Source organism: Phyllobates terribilis, unplaced genomic scaffold (genome assembly GCF_046119375.1).
Source record: "Phyllobates terribilis strain yellow unplaced genomic scaffold, ASM4611937v1 Scaffold_11__3_contigs__length_659146591, whole genome shotgun sequence".
NCBI classification, from domain to species: Eukaryota; Metazoa; Chordata; class Amphibia; order Anura; family Dendrobatidae; genus Phyllobates; species Phyllobates terribilis.
In genome coordinates this window covers 453,925,699-453,951,377 of record NW_027362771.1, presented here as the reverse complement: position 1 = coordinate 453,951,377, position 25,679 = coordinate 453,925,699, and the positions used below count along the sequence as shown (strand labels likewise).

The window sequence follows — 25,679 nt, the reverse complement described above, 5'->3', positions numbered from 1 at the left end:
TAATTAGAAAAGAAATGAACTTTTTAGAATTTACCAAATGGCTGCAATGAAACAAAGAGTGAAAAATTTAAAAGGGTCTGAATACTTTCCGTACCCACTGTAAATTTCAGCAGCCCCATGGCTGGAAATCTCTGCACATTCATGCAAAATTTACATAAATAGAAAGTTTGATTAATAGCCAGAATTTTCAAGGTTTTGATCTGAAGTTTCATCAATGTAGTTATTCTTTCAGCTCTTAAGTGAAGTGATAAAACGTCTTCAAGTCACTCACTAGCTTCACTTAAATACAGGGGTTTTTTTTGCAATCCTGAATTAAATAAATACTGGTGGACAGCTAGACATTCTTTTTTTTCTAGGTTCAAGACAAGGCCATGTATGACAGATAGTAATCTTATTATCCAGTATCTTGCAGGTCACAATGCAGTCTGTCTTGCATAAGGATACTTTATTCAGATTAAATACCAAGAATGTAGTATTCAGCCTATCATTTATGTAATGCATTATATCTTGTACTAGAGATAATAACAAAAAAAATTGCAAGCATACTATGTAAGAGACTATATTTTTGGTGTTGCAGATTTTGTGCACCATATCTGTATTAAAGAAGTTGTCCACTACTTGGACAACTCCTTGTCATACCTCTCGCTTAACCCAGAGAAAAAAAAACCTCTAACCTCACCTTCCATTCCCGCGGTGTCGGCACTTGCTCTTCTCAGGGCTCTTGTGATGTTTTATGACACGTGACACTGGTGCCCAATCAGTGCTGGCGTCACTGTCCCCGCCTCCTGTCGAATTGAACCTGAAGAAGAAGTCAGACATCGGATGCAGCCCGGACTTCCTCTTCATGTTAAATTTTTCCGAAGGTGGAGACAGTGATGCCAGTGCTGATTGGGCGCCAGCGCCACTTGTCACAACAAATGCACAAGAGCCCCCAGGAGAGCAACACGGGAGGTGAATATAGGCTTTTTTATTTTATAGGGGCATTTAGATCGAGAAGGGGTTGTCCAAGTAGTGGACAACCCCTTTAAGAAAACTAGGTTACTTGCATTTTTCGAAAATACGCAGCATCAAAAACTCACCAAAAGCTCATCGTGGGAACTTAGCCTTAAGTGAGCTAGGTAGATTTTTTTTTTTTCAACTGGGTTCATGGAATTCTCTTCTATTAACCCCTTAATGGTGTGTGCACATAATGCTCTCCTTCTGACAGCTGAGCCGCCAAGGTTTTCCTGAGTGAAGCCGTATTAGTTAAAAGCTGTTAGTGTTTTTCCTGAAGCAGCTTTGCCGTTGTTTTACACTGCCACCACATTTTTCCTATAATTTCAACTATAAAGAGTAGACGGCTTCCAAATGAGGCCTCCCAAAGAATGAACATGTGACTTCTTTTAACTGTTTCACGGTTTCTGAAACCTAAAGTGGTTAAAAGAAAAGACTGACCATGTGCACAGCAATGTCGTTTTTACATTTTTAAGAATTTTTTGTGGTGTGTCCAACGGAAGGCAGAATATCCATCAAATCACAGTAATAAATGCGGATGTAGCATAGCACGTTCAAGGGGGTATTTGCAATCACAATATTGATGGTCTATCCTTAGGTGAGGTCGTCAATATTAAATTTATAGTGGACCAACTCTTAGCACACCGGCTGATCAAAGTAGCTGCAGAACTTGGATAATGCAGCATCTTAGTTTTTTAAATTGGTTGATACAACTGCACATCTTACATTTAGTGGTGGGTGAACTGGATATTGCAGAGAGGCCATTACTATTGTTACCTTGAAAATCTCTTTAACTCTACTCAAGTGCATTATAACTTGGATGGATGGTAATTAAGTGATAACTTGTATTGCCATATACCTTAGTCCGCTCTCAGGCTATACTTATTACTTTTGTACTTACGAGGGTCGTCCTGCACTGCTCGTTTCCAAATCCGGAAGTGAGCGGCGCTAATGATAATGATAGGTGCACAATACCTGCTGATCATGGATGCATCCTGTTACATATATGCAGATGTGATGTCATCAGCGTCAATCACCTAGTGTGTGTCTGCAGACAATCCCTTTAAATCAGAAATGCAAGGAATGCTGTAGAGCTCCTCTATTCAACACATATATATCAGCTTTCTGGACCAATGTTAGTGTTACATGAGGGAGGCTAAGGGTAAGTGCAGTCAGTTTTCAGTTTTACATAGACTATGACTTTGAGAGTAAATCCTTCTATGGGATGATTATGGGGTTCTACCCTCTGAAACTCCACCAATCCTGAGAAAACATCCATTGCTGTGTTTCCATTACTACTTTTCTCCTACAAAGAGCTCTTTAGCTAGGTAAGGAACTGAAGAGCAGCCCCATTCAGTACCCAGCATAGCCAGCTTACTGGGAGTGCAGCTGTGCAGGTAAAACGTAGACTCCGCAGCACTAAACCGGCATTGTTTCCCTTCATTCTCAGGATTAATGGGGAACCCAGGGATAAGACACCCAGCATTATTTTAATTATATGAAACCACTTTATAGAAATACCTAATAGTTAGGAAAAATTATAAATAGACTTAAATGTATGGAATTACCTGCATTATTCCACTAGACATATTGACAACTACTTACCCAACATTCCTTTGTTTGAGCGTGATAAACACATGTCTTTTTCAGCGCTGGGGAGCACAAATCCTACAACAAAGATTTCTACACCATCAGCCATCAAGGCCAGCCCTAAAACTATGAAAAGGGTCCACTGGAAACGTCCATGGCCACATTCTTCGATGATGTTCTCATATTGGTAAGCCAATTGCTCCTCATCCTCCACCCTCTCTGCCATGATGTCAGCATGGTCTCTAAATTCATCTTTTATGGTTTTGTCTTTTTTTTTAGCCTTGACATCATCAGGGTGTGGTATACCCTGATATTCTCCTTCATATATCTCATCATCTTCATCATGTCCCTCTGTAGCATCACTTTGAGCATCTTCTTCCTGATTGACGGGATCTCCACTGTTATAATATCCATCATTTGTTGAATACCCACCATATGTGTTATTTTGGTAGTAATCCATGGCTTGGTTACTTGTTTGCCTCTTTACTTCTCGAGCTATATCCTGTGCTCCTTGGTAAAAATTAGAATTATTTTTGTAGCCATCATCCATTATGTGCTAGGTTCTAGTATTAAATGTGCCAGTGTTTACAGCGAAACACTGAAGAATCGATCTGTTCTTGCTAATCGGATAGACAGTCCACACAAAGATCAACAATTCTGGTTTGTAGTTTCACCATCTCAGGCCAAAAGAATTCTGTGAATCATGTTGTTTCATGCGATGATTTCTGTAAATAAGACAAAAATAATATGGTTAGAGAATCTGATATTACACATTGAAAAGAAGATTTAAATATGCCATATAAAAATTCACTGCATTTTATGTTTTCCAAAGAACAAATACAGTTTTCAAAAATTGTTATTTATCATACAGGAAAAATATATATCTTTGTACCATTACAAGACAATATAAGCTGATTGATAAGTAAGATACAATTCTCTGTGTCTGACTCACAGTTGCCTTTAGCAGAATATAGAAAACACTACAACTAATTTTTTATATTTTATAGGGGATCTACCAAGTTTGTAAGCTGTCCCCTATTCTATGAATAGTAAAAACCTCCCGATCGCTGGTAGTCTGACCACTAGGACACCCACCAATCTCAAGAACAAGAGTTCTAAAGAGTTTCATGTGAATGAAGTGGAGGGTTGATCATGTGCTCTTCCGTTCCACTCCTTTTTAATGGGAGTGCTGAAGACCTGTCAATTATCTCCCGCAATCCCTTAGAGAATAAATCGAGCAGAGGTATGATCAACCACCACTTCATTCACACGGGCCTGGTTCTCGGAATAGGTGGGAATTACATTTCTCGGACCACCATAAATTGGGAAGTTATTTCCCGTCCAATGGATAAAGGAAAACTTAAAATACAGTACAACCCATTGAAGATGGATTATACCTGTAATTTTTGAAGCCAAGCACAAAATCAGATACAAAAGAGCAAACCGTGCATACATTTTTTCTTTTATACATTTCCTTCCTTTTTAAATTCACAGTTGGTTTTGGATTAAATAAATAATAATTGCAATTTATTATTTATTTATTTTATTTTATATAGTGAGAACATATTCTACAGGACTTTACAATTTAGAGGGTACATGTGCAAATAAAATCTGATATTACATAGTAACACATAATTCACCAATTTAAACAGGAGTCGAGTGATGGACCCACTCACAACCTTATAATCTGTAAACAAATAGGGGTGACACAAGAGATAAAAAAGTGCTTGACATGTATGATCCAGCCATCTTTATAAGTAAAAGGTATTCATGTGAAGCTGCATGAACCAGTCACCAGCCAATATCTTTCTATGTCCAGAGACATAGTCCTACTGAGTACATGGAAGGTGTGTGAACAGATGACAGAAAAGACCAGATTCTGAGGGAAGTGTAGGAAAGGAGAACTGACAAAGGTTAGATAAGTAATGTGAGGTGATAGGCTTGCCTAAAGAGTTGTGTTTTTTAGGGCACACTGAAAATTGTGGACACTGAGAATTACCCTGTTTGTCTGGGATAGTGCATTCCAAAGAACTGGTGCAACACGAGAGAAGTCTTGGAGATGGAAGTGGGCCATTCAGATTATAAAGGAAATAAACTCCATAGCAGGTAGATCACATTTGTGCTAGCTGATGCATGAGTTTAGTAAATCTGGTAACTAGAAACCACCTTACCCATGGAATAAAGCGATTGCACAAGAGCCTTAAAAGAACAAGGATGAAAGAGTGAGCAGCTCAGTAGTCAATGAGTTAGAAGCGGAAAACATGTAGGAGCAACAGGTTCAGTATATGGGGGCAAACATAGGCACAATACAAAGGTAAAGTAGGCACCATATGTGAGGGCAAGGCATGCATAATACATGGAGGGCCCGTAGACAAGATAAAAGGGGAAATCAGACAAAATATTAAAGGGAATCTGTCTTTACATGTGACCTATCTAAACTATTAATATGGGCATACTGGATACAGACTGCTGAGGAGAGTAATACCTGTATGTCTCATATCAGATGCTTTGTTGTGGAGAAATCATCTTTTATCACTTCATATAAATGAGCTCTTCCAGGCTCTGGGGAAGACGCTGTCTGGAAGATAACTCTGCCTCCAGAGCTGATTATACATGAAGGAGAAGTTACCAGTGTGATGTGTGATGTCCGCTCTCTGCTCTCCTGATCTCCCTGCAGAGCTGTGTGTGATTATACCTGACACATCTGCAGGTTCTTCTCAGCTTCAGCTTCCATCTCACATGCAGACAGGGTTGTAATATTGTTACAATACTGCAGAGATGATAGAGAAGCAAAAATGTGTTTGTAAGAAGACAAATTTCATTTCCCCTGCTCTGTGTTAGTTACTTGTCTCACACTGGTAACTCCCCTTCCTGTAAAATAAGCTCTGGAGCCAGAGTTATCTTCCAGGCTGTGTCCTCTCCAGACTCTGGAAGAGCTCATTTTTATAAAAGATAATTTATCCACAACAAGGCATCTGCTATTAGGCATACAGGTATCATGATAAGTCAAATGTAGTGTGGTAAAGCGACGTGCCTGGCTCTCACAGAGTCAGACACAGGAAACATTTCTTTACACACTTAAAGAACACACACTTCCTGCGGGTTTATTAATATACGGTATAAACCACATCAGGGTTCCACAAAATAAACACAGCCTCTCTGGAATAATAGGAAAACAAAAATATAAAGTATAGCACAGTTCATAAAGGAGCAGGGTTCGGCCCGCTACTTGTAACACAAAACAGTTCAGCAGAGTCCTTCTGTTGAGCTCTCTGGCTTCCACTGACAGTTTGGAGACTTCCTTCTCCAAACCACACCAAAGAGAAAAAAAAAACAGTGACTGAGCATTTCACTTCTCTAGCCACACCCTTGAGGTGGAGATATGGTAAATAGGCATACTGCCCATCTCACACAGGACTCGACCCAAAATGGTTGATTAACCTCGTCAGCACCTAACATGTTGAAGAAAACTTCTAGGTTCAGTTCACTGAAGCTAACAGCTGCAGTGAAACATATCTCCCCTTACATACATCACCAGTGACACAGTAGTGGCAGACTACCTTTAAAGAGACATCTGTCGCAGAAACAAAACTGAGGTATCTGAGTAAAGCTGAATGAAAGTTTGGGCCACATAGAGAGTAAATTTGAACCAAACAAACATGTTTTTTTTTTTTTAATGTACAGTATACTCAAAAGAAAGTACAACTGTATACCAATCAAATCACTGTATAAATGTCTACCACTAATTTAGAGCAACATACAAAATTAACCTGTTTGACATTGCTTTTTGCAAATATTCATTAGTTCGTAATATCTGTCATTGAGTTTTATTTGAAATTGAATAGCATGATAATCTACATTGTTAAATATTGCCAAGTAACAATATCCAGAAATACATTGAACAATATAATGCTATGAAAATGTAAAATACTTATGGAAATTTATATGTATATACAGTACAGACCAAAAGTTTGGACACACCTTCTCATTTAAAGATTTTTCTGTATTTTCTTGACTATGAAAATTGTACATTCACACTGAAGGCATCAAAACTATGATTTAACACATGTGGAATTATATACTTAACAAAAAAGTGTGAAACAACTGAAAATATGTCTTATATTCTAGGTTCTTCAAAGTAGCCACCTTTTGCTTTGATGACTGCTTTGCACACTCTTGGCATTCTCTTGATGAGCTTCAAGAGGTAGTCACTGTAAATGGTCTTCCAACAATCTTGAAGGAGTTCCCAGAGATGCTTAGCACTTGTTGGCCCTTTTGCCTTCACTCTGCCGTCCAGCTCACCCCAAACCATCTCGATTGGGTTCAGATCTGGTGACTGTGGAGGCCAGGTCATCTGGCGTAGCACCCCATCACTCTCCTTCCTGGTCAAATAGCCCTTACACAGCCTGGAGGTGTGTTTGGGGTCATTGTCCTGTTGAAAAATAAATGATGGTCCAACTAAACGCAAACCGGATGGAATAACATGCCGCTGCAAGATGCTGTGGTAGCCATGCTGGTTCAGTATGCCTTCAATTTTGAATAAATCCCCAACAGTGTCACCAGAAAAGCACCCCCACACCATCACACCTCCTCTTCCATGCTTCACAGTGGGAACCAGGCATGTAGAGTCCATCCATTCACCTTTTCTGCGTCGCACAAAGACACAGTGGTTGGAACCAAAGATCTCAAATTTGGACTCATCAGACCAAAGCACAGATTTCCACTGGTCTAATGTCCATTCCTTGTGTTCTTTAGCCCAAACAAGTCTCTTCTGCTTGTTGCCTGCCCTTAGCAGTGGTTTTCTAGCAGCTATTTTACCATGAAGGACTGCTGCACAAAGTCTCCTCTTAACAGTTGTTGGAGAGATGTGTCTGCTGCTAGAACTCTGTGTGGCATTGAACTAGTCTCTAAACTGAGCTGCTGTTAACCTGCGATTTCTGAGGCTGGTGACTCGAATAAACTTATCCTCAGAAGCAGAGGTGACTCTTGGTCTTCCTTTCCTGGGGCGGTCCTCATGTGAGCCAGTTTCTTTGTAGTGCTTGATGGTTTTTGCAACTGCACTTGGGGACACTTTCAAAGTTTGCCCAATTTTTTGGACTGACTGACCTTCATTTCTTACAGTAATGATGGCCACAAGTTTTTCTTTACTTAGAATTTGTATTATGGCAAGAAAAAAGCAGCTAACAGTCTATTCAGTAGGACTATCAGCTGTGTATCCACCAGACTTCTGCACAACACAACTGATGGTCCCAGCCCCATTTATAAGGCAAGAAATCCCACTTATTAAACCTGACAGGGCACACCTGTGAAGTGAAAACCATTTCCGGTGACTACCTCTTGAAGCTCATCAAGAGAATGCCAAGAGTGTGCAAATCCGTAATCAAAGCAAAAGGTGGCTACTTTGAAGAACCTAGGATATAAGACATATTTTCAGTTGTTTCACACTTTTTTGTTAAGTATATAATTCCACATGTGTTAATTCATAGTTTTGATGCCTTTAGTGTGAATGTACAATTTTCAAAGTCATGAAAATACAGAAAAATCTTTTAATGAGAAGGTGTGTCCAAACTTTTGGTCTGTACTGTATATATATGTATATATATAGATTGATAGATAGATATAGATATAGATATAGATATGTATGTATATGTAGAAAATGCACACTGGAGTAAATGCAGCCCAAGACCTGCAAGGCATATTGCTTAGAAATAATTCACTACTTGGACTTGTCAGAAAGTTTGATAGTCATAGATATAAGTGAGAAAATAGCAACTGAATTGCCTACTTCACAATGAAAGGTTCAAGATCATCCAGTGCAATAATCAGTATACTGCATAGCTGATACACAAATCATAGTAATCTTGTTACAATTAAAATATAAGGACAGTAGAAGACCTCCAGACTCCTTATATGATTATACACTTTTTCTCATGCAGGGTACATTCCCACGTGGTATTTCTGCTGCAGGCCGTCCACAGTGGAAATGCAGCAATGAAATCAGCAGCTATAAATACTGCTGTGGATATCATTATGAAGATTATACAGTAAGGCTGGGTTCAGACGCCATATTTTTGATCAGTGTACTGTCTGTATGCTCAACGGACAGTGCAGTAATCCAATAGTGTTGTCACGGGTTTACTGTCTGATTTAGTAACATAGTAACTTAGGTTGAATAAAGACCTAGGTCCATCAAGTTCAACCTTCCTCTTCTCCTATTCCTGCACTGATTAGAAGCACTTCACCTTCATATTAAACAGTGCAGACTTCTTCTAGTAGTGCAGGGTTAATCTGCTCAGTTGAGAGCTCCTGGAAGCTGACCTGCCTTAATGCTCTCAGCGGTTCAGTATTGGCCACTCCCCTCTTCTATATGTACTCGCCTCTGGCAAGCAGGCAGTGCCAGAGTTAGCTTCATGCTGCATGGTTCAGGAAAGTTTGTGAAAGGTTGTTGTTTGAGGAGGTGTTTGGTTGATTTATCTAAAGACTGTTGCTTGGTTTTGGTTGTGTGCAAATCCTCTCCCACTTTGATTTTTCCCTTCCCTCACTCCCCGGTTTTCCCCTGTTGTTTGCGAAAGCATATTTGTATGCTTGGTATTTTCCGGTATTCCTGTATGTATTACCTTGTAAACCAGGTTGATGTATAGTCAAACACTACTACTCCCTTCTACCCTGGGTGGGAGGAGGGAACAGACTAAGGGTGGATTCAGGAGCTCAGTAAGGTACGTGGCCCCGGCATCTCTACCATTAGAAGTAATCCGGAGAGCAGGGATAGCTAGGCCGCCCCAGCGCTAGGGACAGGGAAGGAGTCGTGACAGGTGTGTTATGAGGAGAAAATTGCAGCATGCACTAGTCTGGCCCATACGACGCTTTACAGGCAGGCTAGCACATTTCAATAGAAGGCACCTGTTGCTCTCATCTGCTATACAAAGTTGCGCTTAGAACTGCATACAGAGAAAATCAAGTCTACGATTTGCAGCTGTGAATGGCCCATGTTTATTAATGCAATATGAACCTGGCCTTAACCATAACATTTCTTTTGTGCATTGCAAAGGAAGAAAACTTCGGCGCTGTAGCAACATACTCAGCATAAGTCTGGAACCAGACGAGCGCTCAGCATCTGATGCGAGAACATCAGATGCAATATGCTAATGACACTCAGCTCCAGCTCTGGTTGCAAGCGTGAGCCAAGGGTCAGTTCACTGTGCTTCGATCCTCTCACATGAGAGAATATCAGCACAGGTGCAGAGGAGTGATTTCTCCATCTCCTCCATTGCCTGTGTCGGTGATGACATCCGAGTGCAGTCCAATGTTTCACATTCACCCATAGACTTGTATGGGTGAGTGCGATCCAATTCTTGCTGCCAATTACAGCATGCTGCGACTGTTCTGTCATCCTGAATCGGCATGAGAAAATAGTCGCAGATGTGAGCTGACCCATAGAATAACACTGGTCTGAGTGCTATACAATGTTTTATCTCCTAGCACTCGGCCGTGTTAAACGCTCATGTGACCCCAGCCTAAATTGAAAACTCGCAGATATTACATTTGCAGCACAGGTCAATTTACAATGTGACTATCCTCTGCAGAGTGTGCATGGAAATTCTAAAAATGTCATGCACAATGCTAGTACTGAAAAATGTAGCAGATTTTCAGCAGATTAAAAATACATTATGTTTGTACCCAGGGAGAATGAACCCTAAATTTGTGTTGTTTTATCATTTTCTCATGTGTATAAACTTTTTTTTTGTAAACCAATTTCACTCCCAGAACAAAGGTTTATGGATGAAACTAAAAGCTCTGTGGCAAGCTGTGATCTTGTATCAGCTGTGTTCTTATATCAGGGAGTTGGAGATGAGCCAACCAGAACTTAAAAGTTCAGGGTTCATACTGGACAGTTAGTGTCCGGTGCTAAACGCCGAACACAGACTTCTCCTGGAATTCTGTTGCAATGTTCGGAATTCCGAGAAAAGGCGAAAGAGAGAATTTTCCAACTCAAAAGGTCGGTTCTCTTTTGTTTTCAATGGGGTTCGGGTTCTGGCTCAAATTCGGATACAATTCTAGTACCCAAATCGAACTTTATTCGGGTCGGTACCAGAATCCAAACTTCCATGGTTCCGCTCATCCCCTACAGGCAGTCTTCACATGTCTTTCATAAAAGAACTGCATGTCTGGTGCCATTTTTTGCAGTAGGCTGATGTTTGCCAGGAATCAATGGGAAAATCTTATATAAAGTAGAAATGCTGCATTTTATTTTCTGGATTGGCATTATTATGTGATTGCTTTCTTTTTGTTTTCTTTATTTTTATTTTTTTTCTAAATTGCAGCATGCTCTAGGTATTTTTGGAACAGTTTATGTAATTTTTCTACCAAAGTCATTTTTGCTTTTGTGTTAATGTGAGTTGCGTTTTTGACATTACCAATCTTATGATTCTAAAAGGAATTTCAGAATCACATGATCTATGAATCATGTGTAAAAAAAATCAACCAGATAGTGCAAGTACTGAGACAAATAAATGTAAAAAACGCACCAAAAAACTAATGAACAACAGCAGGAAAAAAAAGCACATTTAAAAATACTGACCTTTTTTTGCCCAAAAATGTGTTAAGGTAGCCTAACATAATAAATTATAATTTTAACAGGTTTTGCTTGTCTTAAGAATCAAATGACTAGTTTGCAGGTTTATTTTTAATTCTGCAAGAACTGGAGAACCACAGGCGTCTGCACTGTTACTCTGAATCATCTAGAGATCAAAGGGGAAACATAGACCTTGCTGGAAAAATCCTGTATATTGTACATAAATCACTCAAAGGGGTTTTCCCACAAAGTACATTTTAATCAATAAATCTTGGAATAATAATAAGCTCCACAATTGGATGTGTTTAAAAAAATGTTCCTGTGCTGAGATAATCTTATAAATGTGCCCCTGCTGTGTACTGTATTTCAGCAATATTTTATCTCAAAAAGAAAATCAGCTGTGATCCCCTGCTGTAATGTCTGTATGGTCTTTTGCTTCCCCCCTGCCCAGGTGATGTGGTATGACAAGACCATGTTCCTGTATGGTTAGACACAGACATTACACAATACACAGCAGGGGCACATTTATAAGATTATCTCAGCACAGGACATTTTATTTAAACACATCTAATAGTGAAACGTATTATTATTCAAAGATCTGTTAATTAAAATGTTGATTAAAATTAACTTTGTTTGTAGGAAAACTCCTTTAAGGCTGGAATATTGATTTAATCATGTAACTGTTTTTAATATTACTTACTCAAAGCAGTCATCAAGGTACTTGATGTGCCAGGGATGCAGTTACTCAATTCGAATTCGCCAGCTTTGCTGAAATTTCCCCCAAAATTTGATTTGTGATGAATAAAGTTGCGCAACTCTCAATACCAGAAAGCTTATAATTGCTCCGAAAATACATGTGGGGGGAGAGTAAAGCGAGGGAGCGAACCCCGCTGACTATAAGAGCTTACACTTTACAAGAGAAAGAGTGAGGGAAAGAGATAGAGAGGAGACACTGCAGAAAATATGACTTTACACTCTACATGAGAAAGAGAGAGGAGCGTACTGAATATAAAATCTTACACTCCATAGGAGAGAAAGAAAGAGGATAACGCTGATCAAAGAGCTTATGTGTCACCCCAGGCCTGGATGCCACAAATATTAAAGGCTGTGTCTGAGAGCAGGAGGGAGGTTCCCTGGTCAGGGACCATTAGCATGCAGCACCTCCTGTCCCAGGCTAGTAGAGGGAGCAGGCTGCCCCTATAAAAGCGGGAACTGGGGCAGGGTTAGAGAGACCAGAACCCACTTCTGAAGTGACCAGAAGGGTTCCTTAGAGGAAGGGACAGGTCAGCAGCAGCTGAGGAGTCCGTGAGGCAGAGGAGAGACTGCGAGCCAGGGACAGAGTCGACGAGAGCCGGTCCTGGCTGACAGAATCACCACCGGACATTGGGGTCCGAGGCTGTCAGGGTTGCAAGCCCAGCAGCAAAGAACCAACCCGCGAGGGATTTCAGGTCCCTTGGCCTAAGAAGCTTGGAGGCTCCGCCACACAGAGGGACCAGTACAGCAGGAGAAAGGAAAAGGTACCTAAGGCCCGAGTCGCAAGCCATACAGGCAAAGTACACGGCCAGCTCAGGGACGTGGGCTATTACACCACGAAGAGGGGGATAGTCAGAAAGAGCATAGAGAGAACGGTAGGCCTACACACTCACCCTGACCAGTGGGGCTCGCCCGAATGCTCTCAGATACCCAGGCCCACTCCTAACCGGTACTCTTGTTGGGTCAGTAATAACATCTGCAATAAAGACCCTGGACTCTTTGAAGCGGACTCTGAACTCTTACTATTGCGGCCTGCACTATCACCCCCAGCATTCACCTACACTGCCCTGAGGCTACACTCTTCCCGTGGGGAGTTGTCCTACCCCTGTGCTGCCACAATTTGGTCTGACCACCCTGAGCCACAGGATCGGGTTGCCACTACTACCCCCAGCATCACATAGAAGCCCGGTTCCGGGTGCCCCACGGCCCAGGGGGCGAGTCAGCTTTTGGCGTAGTCGGCAGGATTGTGACCAACCCGCCACAAACGGGTATTGCGTGCCTGAAAAAGACTTTATACTTACCTGAGTGAAGTTTCCCGCCATTCGGGGCCATTTCCTGCCATCTGGAGCCGTTTCCCGCCATCGGGCGCCATCTTCGGGACGCCGCGCGGGAAGAAGAGGGGCGTGGATGTCAAAAGCGTGCGAGACCTGAAGCCCCGCCCTACGCTGAGACGCTGCGCAAGGTCCTGGAAGGAGATCCAGCGGACGCCGACGTCATCACCGAGCGACGCCAGGTCCTCGCCCAGAGCATCGCGAGCGGAGCCGCGGCCTACAGAAGAGGATCGCCGGAAGGTAGGCCACGGTTAACTAGGGGGGAGGAAGATGTCGGACGCGGAGGGACCCTCTACCACCAGCGTAGCCGCTGCAGCTGTGATGCCGTTTTCCATGCCCTATATCCCCGGAGCGGCCTGGCTGCCACAGTATGCCGGCGATTCGCATACCTTGGGCGACTTTAAAGAAAGGCTGTATAGCCTGTTCAAAGTTTACCCCCTGACAGAAGAACAGAAAGTAAGCATACTGATAGGGCAGTCAACTGGTGCGGCCCAGTGGGAGGTAAAGTCTTGGACAGCTGAGGAGAAAAGGACTGTAAAGCGGGTTCTGACCCATCTACGGGACACATTTGACACACGTACCTCAGCAGAAATCAAGATGCGGTTCTATGGCTGTAAGCAGCGAGCCCAGGATAGTATCAGAGACTATGCCCTAAATTTACAGGAAGCCTTGGGGGCAATTAAGCAAGCTGACTCTGGCAGCGTGCAGGATACCGATAAACTGTTGCCTGATCAGTTCATAGAACGTCTGCTGTCCAGCGCTCGCAGAACCCAGCTGCGCTTCATGGCCCTACAGAACCCCGATTTGACTTTTGCACAGTTCAAAGATAGGGCCATCCAGGTGCTCCGAGAACCCGCACCAGGTGGCGCTGTAGTTTCCCGGCGCCCTGCCATCACTTACCACCAGGAGGCAGCGCCCTACCCTGCAAACCTTGTGGGGGCTGATGCGCAGGCCCTAAACCCATCCCCGCCTGCAAACCTGCACCATCAGGTCCAAGAACTGACAAAGAGTGTTGCTGCATTGACCAGGACCGTACAGTCGTTACAGATGGACCCGTCAGGACCAATCAAGCTGGCTTCCAGTCCGGAGGATGTCCCATGGCGTCGACAGAGGAGGATCCCGTCGTTCAGAGGGAGACCCGCCGATCGTTACACTGAGGATGGACAGCCGATTTGCCGCCGTTGCAACCAGCTGGGACACGTAGCCAGGTACTGTACTTTAAATGGGTCCGACCTGGGGCAGAGGGCCAACCCCCAGGCATAAGGTCACCAGGCCCGTCTAATTGGCGTGATAAGTACGTAGGGGGACGCCCAGTTTTACCCGTAGTGCTGGACGGTATCCCCATGAATGCACTACTTGACACCGGGTCCCAAGTGACTACCATCCCCTATGTACTTTTCAAGCAGTACTGGAGTGACACTGACATAACCCGCTATCCAGACAGTGACTTGAGCATCATCGCCAGCAATGGCCAGCCCGTGCCGCAGGTGGGGTTCAGAGAGATGACCATTAAGATTGGTAAAGTTGAACTGCCGGCACAGGGAGTGATCATTGTGGACATTGACAGTCGAGAAAGTCACCCTAAAATAACCTTGGGTACTAACGTGATTGAAAATTGTCTTTCAGAAGTGATTGTAATTTTGCAGCAGGTGGCGATGAATGCGAGCTCCAGCCAACAGAGGGTCCTCCAGAAGGAGATAAAAGCCCTGATGAGACGGCAACAGGTACAACTGTCTGGTGGTGAGATCGGTAGCATGAGGATGAGCGACCCGTTCCCCATTGCCATGCCTCCCAAAAGTGAAATGATGATCTGGTGTCGGACTGCAATCGGGTTAAGAGGGAGAGACTACCAAGCCATGGTAGAACCCATGTACTCAGACAGCAGGCCCACCATTTTGACAGCCTGGGGGGTGGTTGATGTCCGCCATGGAAGGGTGCCCGTCCGGATCTTAAACATCGGGGAAAGGGAAGTACACTTGCCCCGGTACGCTACACTAGCCAAATTGTTTGCCGTCGAACACAATGCTCTCAGGGTCATGGAACCCTTGCCTCCATCTTCCCCGGTGGAGGTTAATGGCTCCCAGAAACCTAAGGAGGACTGGTGCCAGAAACTCCACATGGGTGCTGACTCCACTCCCTTGCACCAAAAACAAGGAGTCTACCGGGTGGTTCAGGAGTACGAGAGAATCTTTAGTAAGCACCCGCTAGACTTCGGCAGGGTGAAAGGGGTAGAACACCACATCCCCACGGGAAGCCACCCACCAATAAAAGAGAGATACAGACCTGTACCCCCCGCACATTATCAGAACGCAAAGGGCATGCTGAGAGAAATGAAAGAAGCCGGGGTCATTAGAGATAGCTGTAACCCCTGGGCAGCCCCCTTGGTTCTGGTAAAAAAGAAACACGGTACCATGAGAATGTGCGTGGACTATAGACAAATCAATCGTATCACCCATAAAGACGCGTACCCGTTACCTAGGATAGAAGAGTCTTTAGCCGCACTAAAATTGGCTAATTTCTTCTCTACTTTGGACCTTACTAGCGGGTACTGGCAGGTTCCTGTGGCAGAGGCTGACAAGGAGAAGACCGCCTTCTCCACCCCGATGGGATTGAGCGAATTCAACTGTATGCCATTCGGGCTCTGCAATGCACCCAGGACCTTCCAGAGGCTGATGGAATGCTGTCCAGGGCACCGAAACTTCGAGACGGTCCTACTTTACCTGGACGACGTGATTGTCTATTCGAAGACTTACGAGGACCATCTAAAGCACCTGGCCGAGGTGATCGAAGCCCTGGCAGGCTATGGCCTGAAAGTGAAGCCCTCAAAGTGTCACCTGTTAAAACCAAAGGTACAGTACCTAGGGCACGTGGTGAGTGCTGAGAGAGTAGCCCCTGACCCCGACAAAGTTACAGCCATCAAGAGCTGGCCAAGCCCCTCTAACATCAAAGAAGTGAGGCAATTCCTCAGGTTGGTAGGCTACTACCGAAGGTTCATCCCCAGGTTCACAAAGATGGCGGCTCCAATGCAGGACTTCCTGATAGGTCAGTCTAAATCCAGAAGTCAAAAGCCACCCTTCAAGTGGGACAAGCCAGAAGAGGAGTCCTTCCGCCAGCTGAATATGGCCCTCACAGGGGATGAGATCCTGGCCTACCCCGATTATGGCCAGCCTTTTATCCTCCACACAGACGCCAGTAATGTGGGGTTAGGAGCCGTACTGTCCCAAAACCAACAGGGCAGAGAAAGGGTGATCGCGTACGCCAGCCGGAAGCTGAGGCCCACTGAAAGGAACCCGGAGAATTACAGCTCCTTCAAGCTAGAATTCTTGGCAGTGGTGTGGGCCGTCACAGAACGGTTTAAACATTACCTGGCCTCCACAAAGTTCTCTGTGTACACGGACAACAACCCGTTGACACACCTGGACAATGCAAGACTAGGTGCCCTAGAACAGCGGTGGATGGCACGGCTATCAAATTATGACTTCACAATCAAATACCGGGCAGGCAGAACCAACGCCAATGCAGACGCCCTATCAAGAATGCCCCACCTACCCGAAGGAGAAGAAGACTCGGAAGAGCTGGAGGAAGTAGAGCTCCCTGCGTTTCACCGGTATGGGGCCACTCAGTATTCTCACCGGGTAAGAGACAAAGACCTAACCACCGTCATGTTCAATCCCTTACCCCACCACGGCTGGGCTGAAACGCAAGATAGTGACCCTGCAGTTGGCCTGGTGAAAGACCTGTTAACCCAGGCAGACGCTAGCCCTGGCCCGGACGCTCCAGAGGAAGCCAAGCAGTTATGGAAGGAAAAAAGCAGGCTATTCCTCTACGAAGGTAAGCTGTGCAGAAGGCTTGTCAACCACCGGACGCACGAGCTGACCTGGCAGGTAGTGGTCCCGAGACGGGATGCAGCGATGGTCCTGGAGGCCTACCATGACAGAGCGGGACACTTCGGGTGGAAGAAACTGGAGTTCCTACTGAGAGAGCGGTTCTACTGAATCGGTATGAGAGGGGCCATAGAGAAGTGGTGAAGGGACTGCGGCCCATGTCACCTCAGATGGAACGACCATACCAGCCAGAAGACACCCTTGAGGCCCATCGTCACCAGGCAGCCTCTTGAGCTGGTAGCTCTGGACCATGAGAAGTTGGCTCCAAGCCGGTCCGGCTACATCTATGCCCTCACGATTGTGGACCATTACTCCCGGTTCTTGGTGGTGGTCCCGGTTAAAGACTTGACGGCCCAAACGGCGGCCAGAGCCTTCCAACAACACTTCTGCCGTCCACACGGGTATCCGGAACAGGTCTTGACAGATCAAGGTCCAGCGTTTAAGGCGGAAGTCTTCCAGAAGTTCTGCAACCTCTACGGCTGTAGGAAGATTCGGACAACGCCTTACCACCCGCAAACCTACGGGCTGTGTGAGAAAATGAATAATATCGTCATTGATCTCCTCAAGACGTTGCCCCTGGAAGAACGCAGCCTGTGGCCGGAGAAGCTGCCAGACCTGATAGACATGTACAACCATATCCCGGTGAATGCTACCAACTGCACCCCGGCTTACCTGATGCGAGCAAGACCAGGTAAGCTGTCTATGGACCTGGAGATGGGAGTCCTGACACCCAAGGACACCTCCCCAGATGCAGACTGGGATACGGAATGGCGGCTACAGTACAAGAAGGTACAGGAGAGTGTGGAGAGGAGTCTGGCTCAAGCGAGAGAAAAGCAAGAGAGGCTCTTCAACCAACACGCCCCTGCTGGTCCCCTAGAACCTGGTGAGCAGGTCCTGAAGCGGAAGAGAAGGCTTCACAAGCTAGATGACCAGTGGGAGAGCGACCCGTACACAGTACTGCCGTCCAACCACGACAACCCGAAGGTATGTGTAATTACCAAGGATGGAGGAGAAACCACTAGCATTGTCTCCAGAGACAACCTAAAACGGTGCCCCGAGCAACTGCAGAGTCCAACTGAAGATCAAGATGACCTTGAGCCCGCAGTGGACAAGGAAGAATTGGTCAGCACCGTTCTCGGAGAGTTCCCCCGGTCCTGGACTCGGATAAACGATGCCATAGTGGTACCGGTACTACACTTCCTTCAACCTACCCAGCAGGAGCCTACAGGAGAGCAGGAAGAACAAGAAGAACAAGCAGCTCCGGAGGCAGAAGAACCCATGCCAGCAGCCCAGGAGAGTCAACCCTGACAGTGAGCCTGCCATGCCTGCGGTAAGCCAAAGGACACGCAGACAGCTGCCTGCCCTGCCTGTAAACCCAGCTAGTAGCTGTACCCTAAATGATAGTGGGGAAAACCAGGTTAGACCACCACCAGACAGTGGGTTACGCAGATCAACACGGAGCACTAGGGGTCAAATACCAGCTTGCTGGAAAATCTGAATGTAAAGTATGTAGTTAATGTTTATACTTGTTACCTGGTTACTAATACTGTTTTCTAGTTTTTCCTAGTACAATGGACAGACAGGTCATGGACACTGAATGGCCGGAACTGAGATGTAGATAGTTGCACTTGGTGCCCTCTTGTGAAGATGACCACGGAAGAAAAACCTGTCCGGCGTGGCCTCCTTGTGGTCCAAAGTAGTGAGCTCTTACCTTGCCGCCACGCCCAAGGCCAGGAACTTGGGGTTTATAGGGACAGGTCCCCACACCGTGGAAAACTTCACCTAGTTGGGTGATATGGACACCCGGTCACGGAAGCGCCGTGACCTTAAGGACAAAATGTACTTGTAATTATGTTATGTTGACATTTATACCCTGTTTGTTTTTGGCCAAAAAGACTTAGTCCCGGAGTACTAAATATTACTAGGGGGGAAAGTGTCACCCCAGGCCTGGATGCCACAAATATTAAAAGCTGTGTCTGAGAGCAGGAGGGAGGTTCCCTGGTCAGGGACCATTAGCATGCAGCACCTCCTGTCCCAGGCCAGTAGGGGGAGCAGGCTGCCCCTATAAAAGCTGGAACTGGGGCAGGGTTAGAGAGACCAGAACCCACTTCTGAAGTGACCAGAAGGGTTCCTTAGAGGAAGGGACAGGTCAGCAGCAGCTGAGGAGTCCGTGAGGCAGAGGAGAGACTGCGAGCCAGGGACAGAGTCGACGAGAGCCAGTCCTGGCTGAGAGAATCACCACCGGACATTGGGGTCTGAGGCTGTCAGGGTTGCAAGCCCAGCAGCAGAGAACCAACCCACGAGGGATTTCAGGTCCCTTGGCCTAAGAAGCCTGGAGGCTTCGCCACACAGAGGGACCAGTACAGCAGGAGAAAGGAAAAGGTACCTAAGGCCCGAGTTGCAAGCCATACAGGCAAAGTACACGGCCAGCTCAGGGACGTGGGCTATTACACCACGAAGAGGGAGATAGTCAGAAAGAGCATAGAGAGAACGGTAGGCCTACACACTCACCCTGACCAGTGGGGCTCGCCCGAATGCTCTCAGATACCCATGCCCACTCCTAACCGGTACTCTTGTTGGGTCAGTAATAACATCTGCAATAAAGACCCTGGACTCTTTGAAGCGGACTCTGAACTCTTACTATTGCGGCCTGCACTATCACCCCCAGCATTCACCTACACTGCCCTGAGGCTACACTCTTCCCGTGGGGAGTTGTCCTACCCCTGTGCTGCACACCAACATCAGCCTCAGTGGTCTGCCTCGCAGCGGCGGTCATCCCTGACCGCAATCCACGGGTGGCGTAGTCGGACATTCAAAACACTGATAAATAGACTGCCACAATTTGGTCTGACCACCCTGAGCCACGGGATCGGGTTGCCACTACTACCCCCAGCATCTCATAGAAGCCCGGTTCCGGGTGCCCCACGGCCCAGGGGGCGAGTCACTTACACTCTACAGGAGAAAGAAACCCACTGACCATAAGAGCTTACACTGTACGGGGGACAGAAAAAGAGAGAGGACTCTGCTCACCATAAGAGCCTACACGCAACATAAGAGAGAGACTTACCCAGTGACTCTGGAAATGGAAAATGACTCTGCCGTACAAACTGTGCTCCACTGGGAACCTCTGATCTGTGATGACCCAGGTACTGACCACCACTGTAGAGGGTATAATAATTCGTAAGGGGTCATAACTGCAGGACATTATGGGAGGCCCGAGCGACAACGCAGAAATACATTATGGACCGGTCATCTGCCTTCGACACAGTGGACCATTCCCTCTTACTACAGATTTTCTCATCTCTTGGCATCACGGACTTGGCCCTATCTTGGATCTCCTCATACTTAACAGACAGGACATTCAGCGTCTCCCACTCACGCACCACCTCCTCATCTCAACCCCTATCTGTTGACGTCCCCCAAGGTTCAGTTCTAGGACCTCTGCTCTTCTCCATCTACACCTTTGGCCTGGGACAGCTCATAGAGTCTCACGGCTTTCAGTATCACCTCTATGCTGATGACACACAGATCTACCTCTCTGGACCTGATATCTCCTCCCTACTAACCAAAATCCCACAATGTCTGTCCGCCATCTCATCCTTCTTCTCTGCCAGATTTCTAAAACTCAACATGGATAAAACAGAGTTCATCATCTTTCCACCCTCTCATTCATATCCCCCATCTGACCTATCCATCAACTTCAATGGCTGTTCACTCTCCCCAGTCCCACAAGCTCGCTGCCTTGGGGTAACCCTGGACTCTGATCTCTCCTTCAAACCACACATCCAAGCCCTTTCCACTTCCTGCCGACTCCAACTCAAAAACATCTCCCGGATCCGTGCATTCCTCAGCAAAGACTCTGCAAAACCACTAGTGCATGCCCTCATCATCTCTCACCTCGACTACTGCAACCTCCTGCTCTGTGGCCTCCCTTCCAACACTCTTGCGCCTCTCCAATCTATCCTAAACTCTGCTGCTCGACTAATCCACCTGTCCCCCCGCTATTCCCCGGCCTCCCCCCTCTGTCAATCCCTTCACTGGCTCCCCATTGCCCAGAGAATCCAGTTCAAAACCCTAACCATGGCATACAAAGCCATCCACAACCTGTCTCCTCCATACATCTGTGACCTAGTCTCCCAGTACTTACCTGCACGCAACCTCCGATCCTCACAAGATCTGCTTCTCTACTCCCTTCTTATCTCCTCTTCCCACAATCGCATACAAGATTCTCCCGTGCATCCCCCCTACTCTGGAACTCTGTACCCCAACACATCAGACTCTCGCCTACCATGGAAGCCTTCAAAAGAAACTGAAGACCTACCTCTTCCGACAAGCCTACAACCTGCAGTAACCACCGCTCCACCACATTACTGCATGACCTCCTCTACCCCCACCTACTGTATCCTCACCCATCCCTTGTAGAATGTGAGCCCTCGCGGGCAGGGTCCTCGCTCCTCCTGTACCAGTCGCTGACTCGTTTTGTTAAGATTATGTAAATGTTTTTGCTATGTATATCCCTATCACATGTAAAGCGCCATGGAATAAATGGCGCTATAATAATAAATAATAATAATAATTAGCCCGCTCTCTGATGCTTCAGCAAATAAATGGTGCCAGGCAAGTTTGTTTTGTTTTTATTTTTGTAGGGTTTTTTTTGCGAACCACAAATAGAATATCAATGTGCTCGAATTCACATGAAGCCAGAAATTTCAGAAAATTTGTCTCAAACGCTAGTTAGATGCCATTAAAGCTCTGTCCACACATGTGTTTATCACTTTGTGTCACTTGTGCAGAATAAAATTTCCATTAATGCTGTTAGTTGATGTCAATAAGCTATCATTCCACTATGATTCCAATAACTCAATAATTATTTTCAGTTCAAGCCCAGCATATTTTTATATACCATGACACATTCATTTGAAACTTCTACCTGTTTTAAGTTTGCTATTTTTGTGAATTTTTTCACTACTGACTTCAGTGGGACGAGACAAAACAGAAAAATATGCATGAAATACATATTGGGGCTAGTTGCAATTTGACACTAAACACCTGGACCTCTGTGGAACTTGTCCTGTTAACACCTCACTTTTAGGCTATGTGCCCACGATGCAGAAATGCTCCGGATTTTTCCTGAGCGTTTCTGCATCTCCCCTGACAGAAAAAATGCATGCGAATTGTACATGCGTTTTCCCTGCCAGGGACATGCGGATGTGAAGCGTTCTTCACATGCATTTCCGCATGCGGGTTGACAAGCGCTTTCCAAGCGATTTTAGCATCACTTGGAAAGTGCTTGTCAACTTGGTCACACTATATAAATCCATGCAAAAGGCATGGATTTATATAGTGTGACCCCAAAAAAATTTTAAAAATAAAAAAATAAATCTATACTTACCTTCCGATGGCCCCCGGAGTCTTGCTTCACCGTCCTGGCTGCCGGCAGATCACGGTACACTGAAGGACCTGCCGACGTCAGCATCGCGTAACCTGTCACATGACTATGACGTCAGCGCAGGTCCTTCAGTCCATCGCGAACTGCTGGCAAGGGAGGACGAGCGCACCGGGGGCCGCCAGAAGGTAAATATAACATATATTTTTTATTTTATTCTTTTTTTTACAGTTTCTCTGGTACCTGGGTCTGGATGAGAGTCTCCTCTCCTCCACACCCGGGTACCATCCGCACATTGGAATGCATGGAATGCGCATCTACATCTACAGTGATGCGGAATCCATGCGCTCCAATGCAAGTCAATGGCTTCCGCAAAATAATTGGTAGTGCTGCGGTTTTTTCCGCAATGATAATCCACAGCGGAAATTTCCGCAGCATGTGCACAGCACATGCAGATTATCATTGGGGAACATGGCAGGCCTTCTACCATGTGTTTTTTAAGCGTTTCTGCAGCGTTTTTGCCGCTGCGAAAACGCTTAAAAAACGCATCGTGGGCACACAGCCTTAGAGAAATTATTGCATTTTGTGCGTTTTATGTTCCTGTCAATGAATACTGTCGTGGAGAAAAATTGTAAAATCCATAAACACATCTCCAGAGAGGGGACATATCACCCACACATTGAACATATGGGATTAATTATAACTGGGGAAGAGAGGAAGAGCTGACACTTCAACCAGCATTGAAGTAGGACATCCTGCTGTGAAGAGGTAATTACAGCAGAGATCTGCTCTGAGAACCAGACACCATGTATAGCATTCGTATACTCAAAGGCAGAGAAATACACTTCTGAGGCAAGAGCTCCCTCTGTTCAAAGGAATTGTCTCAGACTTCCTGGAATCAATGGTCAGTGATGAATATTGGGGTTTGCATCGATCCCATATATATGGAAGATATATTTTTGGCGTCGTAGTGAAGGGATGAAGATAATTTTTTCACTCACATCACCGTAAGGCCACTCTAACCCCTCCACCTTAATATCGGAAGATGGATGATACTATCCATTCCATGTTTCATCTCTATAGAAAGGTAAAATCATGAAAGGAAAAATGACAACAATATCTCCCGTCTGAGTCCTCCAGGGGTCAATATATCTTGAAAGTTGTGGATCTCATAATCTTCTAAAAGACCTAGCACATCCCACAGCTAGCCCCCATAAAAGTTCACTAAGGGGAGGTAATTGGCAAAAACCTTGATTCAATAAAAAGCAGAGTTTGGGTTTCTGTAATTTGTCAGTCCTAGAAGGTACAGCTTGCTGTGGTTCTGTCCGTTGATCTAAGGAGTTTCCTAAAAAGGAGTACCTCCCTCCGCTAAGCTCTGAGCCATTTCTGTGAGATAGGGCTAGTACCTTTTCCCTTGTTATCTCTTTTATTTTATGTGATTGTATATACAGTATTGTTTTGTTCCCATTTTGTAACATATTTGTATATTTTTTATAAACACTGCCTACCATTCAGGATTAAATATATAAAATTTAATAGCTCCGTTCTTCTTGCTCTGTAAACCGCACCCCTAAAGCTATACAATACCTGTAACTGGTGTCAATTCGGCCTGTATAAACAATTGGTAGACGCAGCTAGTTCCTTTTGTTATTGTGGAGTTTGGCAGTGACCGTACCAGGGTATATATATTCCATGCTTTGGAATCGGAAGTGTGTATAGCATACGCTCTATGACTGTGAGTTCCCCAATAATTGGCCTAGTAGTGGAAACAGCCGCAGTCTTGTTCATCACTCATCAGTCAATTGCATAATTGTCCTGACGATTGGAGGCAGCGGAGTTGTGTCCCTGAAAAACTGGAGGCAGCGGTGGGATCTGAGCAAATCCCCCTGCTGTTATCCCTGACAAGCTGGTGGCAGCGGTGGGATCTGCACAATGTCTTTAAGTGCTATCCTTGACAAATACATATTATCAAGTAGCAGAAAACATATTCACAAAATATATTAAAAAAAATGAACTTTCCTCAGACTTTTACCCCTCAATAACATTGCTTCAATTTGTCTTTCCATTCCATCTGTGAGCGAGCGGTATAAATTATATAAAACAATCTCATTTGTGTACTTCGAAGTCCTTCACAACTATTATTTGTGAGCTTTGAGAGCTTAGAATATTTTCAGCATGGAGTGTCTGCATTATATAGAAGCCGAACTGAATGTTTAAATATTTAAAAGGCAATTCTTAAAATGGAAAGAAATTATATCTAGAATAGTATGGCAATTGCATCTTGGATTGTACAAAAGAATCAACCTCCATTCATTCTTACGTAATCACTGGAAAATGTGGTTCCCTTCTGCTCACGATGAAGAGAAATGGATGAATACATCCCCAGAGACACAAATTATTCAGCAATGTTCAAGCATCAATCTGCCTGTAACAAATAATACATACACTGAGCACTTAATATTTCTTTCCTGTACAGAATGACTAATGATTTAAATACTCGCAGAGTTTTTGAGGCCTTGATTTTGTGTCATAATGTAGCAAATAGGCATCTCTTTATAGCTCTATTACAAAGATACATGGGTTATGGGACCAAAACGAGGTGTAGGCAGAGGTAATCATTTGTCTATGTCACCATTAGACCTGATAAAATGGGGCGCAAGTTAAGAATAATAACTCATGTCCTCAACAGCAGCTCAGCTCTATGTTTGGTTATATGGGAGTGCTGGGCTCTAATGAGTGCTTCCCAATGCACTGCAGAAAAGAGCTCATTGGTTATAAAGCAGAGCCTGTCACACATCTACTGCCTGGATCTGAGTGACGGGCACTGTCTTCTGCTAAGTGGCGTACCGCCAATGGCTGCAGACCACGCGACTGCTATGGGGCCCGTGAGCTGGGGGTCCATAGCTGTCCAGGGGCGGACATACCGCTGCTGGTGCAGCTGCGCCGGGGGGCCCGCCGGTGCAACGTCTCCCTGCTCTGCTGCTGACAGGACAGAATGGCAGCGGAGCTGCAGAGATCCGTCCTCTGCTTCCTGCCCGCCGCTTCCTCCCACACACAGGAACGCGCTGCTTGATGACGTCATCATGCAGCGCGGGCCTGTGTGAGGGAGGAAATTGCAGACAACAAGGATGCTGCGGCCTGCGGGGGAACGGGCAGAGAGGTAAGTGTTT

At 45.3% G+C, this 25,679-nt stretch overlaps 1 protein-coding gene across 5 annotated transcripts in view; it reads right to left on the bottom strand.

Annotated features, from left to right (window-relative positions):
• The window catches only part of SV2B (synaptic vesicle glycoprotein 2B), a 260,779-nt gene that overhangs the window by 60,264 nt on the left and 174,836 nt on the right, over nt 1-25,679 (bottom strand). For all 5 annotated transcript variants that reach the window (XM_073653294.1, XM_073653292.1, XM_073653295.1 and 2 more), the window contains one exon: nt 2,599-3,308. In XM_073653294.1, the coding sequence (XP_073509395.1) occupies nt 2,599-3,133 (535 nt within the window). In that variant the 5' untranslated portion in view covers nt 3,134-3,308. The remainder of the gene's footprint in view (nt 1-2,598; nt 3,309-25,679) is intronic.